This window comes from Octopus bimaculoides, chromosome 9 (assembly GCF_001194135.2).
Source record: "Octopus bimaculoides isolate UCB-OBI-ISO-001 chromosome 9, ASM119413v2, whole genome shotgun sequence".
Taxonomy (NCBI): Eukaryota; Metazoa; Mollusca; class Cephalopoda; order Octopoda; family Octopodidae; genus Octopus; species Octopus bimaculoides.
The window spans coordinates 69,201,908-69,212,756 of NC_068989.1; the positions used below are offsets into that span (position 1 = coordinate 69,201,908).

The following is a 10,849-nucleotide window of genomic DNA, read 5'->3' on the forward strand; positions in this document are numbered from 1 at the left end:
AAAGCGGACGTTAAACGATGATGATGATGATACCTTCATCATCTATGTCTCTTTCATATGAAGAGAGAGAGAGACATCCATGCACACACACATATACATACATACATACAGAATTTAACACTTTTCCATTCTTGTACTGAAATAATTCTTTTTTTTATATACAAAAGTACAATTTCTAAAGCACTTCAAACAAATGCAGAAAAAGACTGAGAAAATGATACCTAAAGACACTGATTTTTTTTTTTTTGCTTCTCCCCTCCCTCTATGTGCTTAAATCTCCTTTTTCTCTTTCTTTCATCATTTCCCATTTCAAACATCACCACCAATGCCTCCTCTACTACCACTACCTTAAGTGTTTATTCCATTTAATTCATTTCATTTAGCATTACACAAAGAGTAGGTAGGTTAGAATATACTGTTGTATTGATATTATAACTACCACTATTTTCCTTACTGTTACTAATAACTTAAAAACTTTCATTTAGATCCAATTAGACTCTAAAAAGCCTTATCATAGAATGAACTAATAGAAACAATAAAACTAGACACAGCCCCATACTTGAAAGTAGGAAAATCCTAAAGCCACTAGTGCAGCAAATGCAGGCTATATATATACACATATATACACACACATGCATATATGGGTACAGGATGTCACCAGCAGTAAACAACATGAAATACAGAAACAAAGCAGTTCTATGCAAACAACGAGAGAAACAAATGAAAAACAGGACAAATAACATAAAGAACGACCTTGGTACTTATAGGAGCATCTGTTTTTAAAGACTCATATTGTCGAAATAAGGAGTAGATAGACAGCCGATAACTGATGAAGGGTTGTTCTTTATGTTACTTGTGCTGTTTTCCATTTGTTTCTCTCGTTGTTTGTGTATTGAACTCATTTGTTTTCGTATTTCATATTGTTTACCGTCGGTAACGTCCTGAGTGCATGTGTGTGTATGTATATATATATATATATATATATATATATATATATATATATATATATATATATATATACATACAGACTCCTGTCGAAAATGATGTGTGAACACTCAGCTTTTGCTGAACAACCTGCACAAATGATTTGTTTATAGTGACCAAATGTTTGTGCCACACATTAGCTCGCTCACTACATCAAATCAATGTTGTCTGAACAGATGCACGGTGTACCACATGTTGGGTGTCGAACGTTGTGTTCTTGAACAAAAGTATTTTGCTCAAGACCACAACACACCACCCAGTCTAGGAATTGAAATCACAATCTAGAGGTTGTAAATGCAACACCCAAACTACTAAGTTATGCGCCCTCATGCACACGCACACACACACATATATATCAGTTGCTGGATTTGTTAAGATAACAACTTGAAAATAAGTAGTTTGAATTAGTTTCCCTCTATATTTTTGATTCACTTCCTCTATAAATTCTATTGTGTTTTCTGAAAATTTCACTTTTTCCATCATGATTGTTGGTGAACTAGCCACCTATTTCTGCCTTACCTGTTTATATCTTTCAAATTTACTTGAAGATGGTGGATTTTTGCCACGATGTGATCTAAGAATGCATAGATAAAATAATGCTGAAACAGCTGCTGTGAATTTTGAACCCCACTTTTTTTTTTTATATATATATATATATATATACATATATATATATATGGTGCGATGGGTAAAATGTCACTATTTTATATTTTTAATTTCGTGCATGTGCATAGTTTGGTTTTGATTTTGTCAACTGGGCACTGTCTGAGAAAAAAAAGCACTATGACGCAATTCACTTAGCCAGAAATTTGCATACGACAAGCTGTACTGCTTGGCATTCACACTGGAAGCTCCAATAAGAACATTTCTGAGTATTTGGGTGTCAATCTGAGGACAGTGCAATACGAAGACATGTACTGAGAGTGATGAAAATCAAACATCCAGTTAACATCATGATGTTTGGAGTGATCACAAGTGATGGCGACATTGTGCCTTTATCTTCCCACATGGCCTCAGACTCAACAGGGTGGCCTACACCAAGTGCCTTGAGGAGGTAGTGCCACCCTGTGTTAAGAGAGTGGCTGCTGGAAGACCCTACGTCTGGCAACAGGACTCTGCACCGTGCCACACAAGCAGGAGAATCCAGTCGTGGCTGTCAGACAATTTTTGCGACCACATCACCCTTAACATCTGGCCACCTAACTCCCCAGGCTGCAACCTGCTTGATTATTATGTGTGGGGCACAGTTGAGTGAAAGACCAACAAAACTCCATGTAACACCAAAGATGAACTGAAGGCAAGGATTATGGGTAAACAAGGAGATCATCCAGAAGAGTTGCAGGAGATTCCAAAATTGTCTGAAGGCCATGGCAATTTTATTAAATAAATTTACTCTTTAGTATTTCAAGATATTTTTATGTAATTTTGGAAAATATACCTGTTAAAATGAGATGTCAGTGTTATTTTCATTTTTGCATAATCTAGACAACAGGTTATTCACCACACCCTGTGCATATAAATAAATATATATAATATATACTAGGTATTGAACAAGTATTTCCTTGGATGAAACCATCCCTTCATGAGGTTAACACAACCTACTGAAAATGTGCAGAAAACAGCTTCCATCACATTCCAGGAGGAAAAACAAGTAGTTGATAGCTTCCATTACCTGGGTGACTAAGTCAGTAGCAGGGGTTGATGCTCTGAGAGTGTAGCTGCTGGTGACAAAGGCCTCTTGCTCAGAGGAAAAGGTAGACTGTATGACACGTGTGTGAACAGCCATGCTCTGCTGAGGATATGCATAAGCTTGCAAGGAATGAAGCTAGTATGCTCCACTGGATGTGTAATGTCAGCGTGCATACACAACAGAGTGTAAGGGCCCTGAGAGAAAAGTTGGACTTAAGAATCATCAGTTGTGGTGTGCAAGAGAGATGAGTGTGCTGGTATGGTCATGTGTTGCGTATGGATGAGGACAGCTGTGTGAAAAAGTGTCACATCCTAGCAGTAGATGGAACCTGTGGAAGAGGTAGACCCAACCTTCGGACGTTGGGCCTCAAGGAGGTGATGACAAGTGATTGAGACCTTTAGCTATATGCTGTGTTTGAGAAGACCCAGCTAACCAAGTGAGACTGTAACCGTGGCGTATGCCAGTGCAGCAAAACTGGCCCATTTGAGAGTACCCTTCAATCATTGGGCAATAAACTGCGCTTGCAAAGACCTGTTGAGTCAAGTGAAGTCATTGTCATGGCCGATGCCAGTACTTCCTGATTGGCACCCGTGCTGATGGCACATAAAAAGCACCATTCAACAAGGTCGACGCCAGTGCCACCTGACTGACTCCCATGCCGGTGACATGTAAAATGTACCATTTAAGCGGGGTCGTTGCCAGTGCTGCCTGACTGGCTCCCATGCTGGTGGCACGTAAAAAGGACCATTCAAGTGTGGTCAATGCCAGTACTGCCTGACTGGACCTCATGCAAGTGGTACGTAAAAAGAACACCCACTACACTCTCAGAGTGGTTGGCGTTAGGAAGGGCATCCAGCTGTAGAAACTTTGCCAGATCAGATTGAAGCTTGGTGGTAGTCTTCTGACTTGCCAACTTTCAGTCAAACCATGCAACCCATGCCAGCATGAAAAGTGGACATTAAACGATGACGATATACATATTTTTACATATATATATATATATATATATATATATGTATGTACACACTCATACAAATATATCAAAATAATATTGAAAAAGACATATATTAATGGAAAGGATAATGAACAGAGATGGATGAACCCATTTCATCAGCCATGTTTTTAACCAGAATCACTACAATTTTGGCAATGGAAAACATGAGATCATTCATCTGAAAAGCACCAGATGAGAAAACAACAAACCAAACACAAGTTTCCAAATGAAACATAGTGGACAAATGGGAGCAAAAATATACAGACCATTAACAATAATGGTGTCTTTAAACTCTAGAAAGAGACGAAGAGGATGCTAGTGTAGAGAAAAAGTAAGAGGAAGGTGTGGTGGGAATCAGTAGGAGTAGGCTGCATGAGAGAATTGTGAGAGAGAGGCAAAAGAACACAAGAAAGACGGTGTAAGTCATACTGAGAAATATATGTTACATATATAAACATATCATCATCATTTAACACCCCTTTCCTCATGCTAGCATGGGTTGGATAGTTCAAATGAACAGATGAACCAGAGAGCTAAGCCAAGTTCAAATATCTGCTTCCTAATGCCAACCACTTCATGGAGTATGCATACATTTGTTATATAATATATAGCTGATATAATATATTCGCTATATAATACATCATTATTATAAATATATGCATGATATAACTTGTTATATATTCTTTCATTCTTTTACTTGTTTCAGTCATTGAACTGCGGCTCTGCTGGAGTACCACCTTTAATCGAACAAACTGACCTTAGGACTTATTCTATATAAGCCTAGTACTTATTCTATCGGTGTCTTTTGCTGAATTGCTAAGTTACAGGGACATAAGTACACAAGCGATGTTGCAGGGACAAACACACACACATATACGACGGGCTTCTTTCAGTTTCCATCTACTAAATCCACTCACAAAGCTTTGGTCAGACCAAGGCTATAGTAGAAGACACTTGCTCAAGGTGCCACAGAGTGTGACTGAACCCGGAACCATGCGGTTGGTAAGCAAGCTACTTACCACACAGCCACTCCTGCGCCTATATATATTTATTATATAAATATACAATAAATATATATCATATTTAACGTATATAACTATTTTTATGTAATTATTTATAAAATAGTAAAAATATGTAATAAACACCTATTAAGTAAATATACAATAAACAAATATGTGTGTATCTGCATACATAAAATACATTCAATAAAATCGTTATATATAAAAGTGTATTGTCAAAACGCTATATTTATGATAGCGTGTTAGTACTAGGATTATATAATTATATACATATATTACATAAGCAAAATTCATAATATATTTCACAAGGATATTTATACAATGTAAAACAGATATATATTATCTAAATTAAATTTATAGGAGTCAAATTGATATTATATAGGTTAAAATTGTAATATATCAGTGAAATCTATATTATATCAATGAAATCTATATTATATCAATGAAATCTATAGAATATATAAACACCTACACGGCCAACATTGTCAGCGATGGGATACGCGACACTGATTTGTCAGTGCTAACATCACTTGGTAATATCATAACCAGCTGATCTCTCAGAGTGTTACATTTAAGTAGTGAATATGTAATGACGTTCGGAAGAATGGAACGTAATCGGATGACATATGCAAATTCATGGTTAGTGGCGGTTAATGTACTTCAAACAAACATCGAAGCGAGTCCGAGGAGGAGGAGATGGGTCAATGTCCTTACAAACATCCTTAGAAGTGGTGTGAGAGACTGCGTGAAATTAATGCAATTAAATGTTGAGTCTGAAGCGTTGCAGGAGATTGGAATTACAATTATAACTAATAAATGCTTAAATACCCAAATGAAATGAATTTAAAACAGGAGATATATTTTCCAGTCCTGTGAGAATAGTGCATGACAACTGATAAGATGTATTTATAAACTTCTTTTAGAAAATCAAGACATGACAGTTATCAATGCCATCAACAAAATGAAAATTCTATCAATCGTTCAAGTTGTACAGATATAGCCAAAACAAGTTTAAAAGCTGTACGAGTTGATGGATGGATGGAAACATCTAAATAGAGAAAATAGCAACAGCCTATTTAATGATATAAAAACAAGATAAGTTCAACAGTTGAGAAAACCAAAAACCATCAATAGGCATCGAAAACATTATTTGCAAACTATTTTGATATCTAAAAATAGTTGTAATAGTAATAAATCGCATTCTTCTATTGTAAATAAAGCGAGAAATGATGAAGAAAGCTAATAGACTGATGTCATTTTATAGAAAATCTAACCATGAGGTAATTGGAATAATGGTGATAATTTCTTATGCAGACTAAAAATATACCTTTATACTTTCGTGGGACATATCGAGTGAAATACTAGCTGAAGAACACTCAGCAAGCCTGGAAATGAGCCATATGTAAAACAAATTTTCGGGAAAGGTATATAAAAATTTAATTTATAAAAATAACTGACATAATAAATTATAAATACGTAACAATAATAAATTATTAATGTGTTAAAAACAATGTCATTAAAACAAAAACAGTGAAAACTACAAGGTATTCTAGAATATATAGCATCTCAAAACTATCGAATGCAGTAGAAAGTTCTTGGCATAAATACTTAGGATTTTCACCTGAAACCACGTATTATAGCAATGCCTTAAGGAAGGCATAAGCATCACAACACCTCATCTGTTTTAATTTGTGATGTCATGTTCTAGTTATTGCTGTAAGCGGACTTCAAGTTAAAAACTATACAGCTAATAGTACTCGTGTAAATATTTATGAACAGCCATTGAGTTGTTTGAAACGTTGGAAGTTTTTACAAAATTTACAATATATATTCACTTCGGAAACAATACATACAATTAAATAAGCAGTATGGCTAAGAAATAAAACTGCGATACATCAATGACATACGCATAAACATAATATACTAATCCTGTTTGTATGGGAAAGTGCTAAATAATCACCGCGACAGATTTTTTTTTATATTAAAGAACTAAATTTGGTCATGTTAAAGAGAAATTATCGAAGTATTGTAGACGAATTCCAAATAACAATTCAAATAACCTTAACGTCAGGGACAACGATTAAAACGGACGATAACGTTGTTAGAGATTTCAACCTCAGTGAGTTTAAAAAAATCAGAATTAAAAAAAATACAAACGATGAAACAGAATAATTAAGTGAAAAGCAAAAAGCAAGCATTATCTCACCTTGCACTCTGGAACGACCGATTCTTTGCCGTCTGGATGCCATGCTACACGAACAGTACCCCGCCGTACACAGTCGCAAAATTGATCTGGATCGTTCTGTTCTTCATCACTGCTGACATACTCCGAATTTTCCAGTACCAGCCCATATACACAGCCTTTATCGGTTACCATACACACTTCATCTTCGTCGAATATATTGCAGGCAGCCATACCTGTGACAGGGAATTGTGGGAGCGACCTGCGCCGGAAGTAATAATAGCAATAGTCGTCGTAGCATTAGAGAAGAATGCACATGGCATGGTGTCTGTGGTAATTTAGCGAAAATAACAATGCAGAGCTAGCTCAATAATAACAACGGCCGTTTTCCAGCGATTGGTTAACTTACAAACGTATTTAAAAGAAACTAATTATTGCAATCTATCAACTTTTTACAATTGGACCTCCCATTATATATATATGGATTTACTCGAGAACCTTTTTTTTTTTCTGCTAGATTCTTTAATTGATATGGTTGAAAACATTTTACGTCATTAAACAAATTTTAGATTAAATAGTGCAAGCTTGTAGCCTTCCAGTTTTACGCAATTCAGCTGATGCATCACTAAATTTTATATATATATGTGTGTGTGTGTGTGTATGTATATATATTATATATGTATATGTATGTATAAATGTATATATATGTGTGTATGTATAAATATATATATGTACATATATAAATATATGTACATATAAATTATATATATATATATATATATATATATATATATATATATATATATATATATATATATATATATATTTATAAATTTTTTTTCAGAATGAGATAAAAACCAAGACTGTGAAGATTTTAGAACATTTATAAATAGGTCTTACAGCTGTTTCCAGCATATTTTTTATATCCCTTCATTAGAGATGGTGTGAGAAAATGGTTCAACAATAGTAAATTTAGATAAGATATGAAATAGAGAGTGAAGTGGAGGAATGGGAAACAGCTGTAAGACCTATTTATAAATGTTCTAAAATCTTCACAGCCTTCGTTTTTTATCTCATTCTGAAAAAATTTTAATTTTTTTATATATACACATGCTGATATATAACCTATGTTGGACTCCTTATTCACATAATCACCGAACCGGGAGCTTAACTATGGTCTGTCCATAGCATTTACTCAGCATTACCTGAAAACTCTGGGTCTTATTGACACCATTACCTCTCATAACCACATATATAAATATATATACACACACATGTATATATCATCATCATCATCGTTTAACGTCCGCTTTCCATGCTAGCATGGGTTGGACGATTTGACTGAGGACTGGTGAAGCCGGATGGCAACACCAGGCTCCAATCTAACTTTAGCAGAGTTTCTACAGCTGGATGCCCTTCCTAACGCCAACCACTCAGAGAGTGTAGTGGGTGCTTTTACGTGTGTGTGTGTATATTATGTATGTATGAATGTATATGTATGGATGAATCCATATGTATGTATATATGTGTATGTGTGTGTGTATGTATATGAGAAGATATATGGTTATCCCGGTTACAGAGATGGGGGTGATGTATCAGGTTGTACCACCAAAGTACAAGGACATGAATATAAATGGAATGCATCAAAGGAGAGGACAGGGTGAATGAGCAGGGAGTTCAGAAGTGTGTAAAAGGGGAGAGAGGACGAGAAGGGGAGTGCAGTGTGTCATAAACACAGTGAACAGCAGGATAGCAAAGATACAGTCAACAATGAGAGGACAGGAGAGAAAGATGGCAAAGTATTGGGAAACAAGAGCAGAGGGGAAGAGGCAAGCATAGTGAATGAAGAGATGTAGTTGGGTTCATAGGTGTGGGGGTTAATTAATGTTACATGGGAGTGGAATACACAGCACTTCTAGATCTCAGTTTTGTTGAGGTGGGCAGGTCTTCTCAAGGACCTCATATCACCAGACATTTTGGCCCATTGTCATTGCCTCCATGAGGTTCAACTCTTTGAGAGCAGCCCTTACTACTTCATCCCATGTCTTCCTGGGTTTCCATCTCCCACAGTACAACAGTACATGATTGGCACATTATTTTATCAACTCTCAAAAGTTGACATTGGCAGGATTTGAACCCAAACATAAAAGGCCATAACTATATACCACTGGACATTTCTGTTCAACAGTTAATGATTCTGCCAATCCACCACTATCTAACTGGTTGGAACCAGTAACTAGAGTAATTTCAATATATCACTTATTTCATTTGCTCAATCTAATATATGACTGGTTCCTATTTTGGTAGACTTTATAAGATTTAAACTCAGAACCTAGAACAGCAGTTCTCAACTACTTGTTGCCTATGGAACCATTTGATTCCGATTTTTTACTTTACTGGACCCTAATAAATATTTGATACTTAAAAAGGTCCTATTATATTTTTATAATTAGATATTATTAAGGATTGTATAATAAAAAGTGTTGAAATATTTTGTGTATTGTAGAAATATAACCAATTTATTGCACATAAATTTTAACAGCAAAATTTTATGTGGACCCCCAAGGGCCACATGAACCCCAATTGAGAACTACTGACCTAGAAGAACAAAAGTAGATAACATATTTAGTTTCAAAACTGGAACCATTGTTTTGCTCTTTCTCCAAGTATTTTCTTTTAACCCATTAGTGTTATTTTTTAACCCTTTAGAATTATATTTCTGAATTCTCCCAGTCTTGGATTTTTTTTTTCTCCTGTACATACATGCATATGTACAAACATACACATTTACTGTTCACTTTTCCATGACTGCATGGATCAGATGGAATTCATTGGGACAGATTTTCTATGACCAGATGTCCTTCCTGCTGCCAACACTCTCATGTTTCCAATCAAAATATTTCTTCATGACCAGACACATTTTCATGGAAGACTGGAAATGAGACACTACTCATATAACAGTGACACTCATTTACAACTATTGTGAGACGTTAAACAAGGAGCAGTAACATACACACACACACACACATAAATATTCATATATATGTACACAACAGACATTTTCAGTTTCCACCAACCAAGTCTACTCACAAGGCTTTGATCAGCCAAGGGCTATAGAAGACAGTTGTCAGGCTTCTGTCTCACCAGGAGATTATTTTATGCTCTACAACATTTGTCAATATCTAATAATACTAACTTCTAACTACAACACAAGGCTAACATTAAAGTACTAGTCATGTATCCACTACTTAGCTGGTATTTTATCAACCCCAAAAAGGATAAACAGTAAAGTTGACCACAGTGGGATTTGAACTCAAGGTCTGAACGGTTGTAAATAAATACCTGCAGGACATATTTTGAAGATTAGCAGAATCATAAGAACATCAGACGAATTGTCTGATTCTAGGTTCTGAGTTCAAATTCTGCTAAGGTTGACTTTCATCATTCCAGAATTGTTAAAATTAATACTACACAGAAACTGGAGTCAATTTAATCAATAATATTCAAACTGTGCTAATATTACAAACCAATATCTTATAATATGGATTTCTATTTTATAATATATAAGATCATATAACTATAAGTTTAAATTTATTATACAGAAATTTTAATTTATTTTGTATATTTTATTAATACGGAGACGTGTCGATATCTGCTGCCTCCAAGAAGTAAGGTGGAGAGGTTGTTCTGCTAGGCTCCTCACAGGCAAAGAACACAGGTACAAGATTTTCTGGGCAGGAAACACAGACGGGGTCGGGGGCGTGGGTATACTTCTTGCAGAGAAACGGGTGGATAAGGTAATCAAGGTGGTTAGAGTATGCGATAGAATACTTAAGATTAGATTAGTCCTACACCATGGTTTAGCAACCATTATCTCGGCCTATGCCCCTCAGCCCGGGCTACCCGACGGACAGAAAGACCAATTTTATGACACCCTTCTGCAGACTACCTCATCGACGAATGACAGGGACCTTCTCTTT

The 10,849-nt window shown here is 35.6% G+C and overlaps 1 protein-coding gene across 2 annotated transcripts in view; it reads right to left on the bottom strand.

Moving 5' to 3' along the window:
- LOC106868036 ((E3-independent) E2 ubiquitin-conjugating enzyme UBE2O) overlaps window positions 1–10,849 on the bottom strand; it is a 109,269-nt gene that overhangs the window by 76,848 nt on the left and 21,572 nt on the right. For both annotated transcript variants that reach the window (XM_014913136.2, XM_014913135.2), the window contains exon 4: window positions 6,894–7,131. In XM_014913136.2, the coding sequence (XP_014768622.1) occupies window positions 6,894–7,103 (210 nt within the window). In that variant the 5' untranslated portion in view covers window positions 7,104–7,131. The remainder of the gene's footprint in view (window positions 1–6,893; window positions 7,132–10,849) is intronic.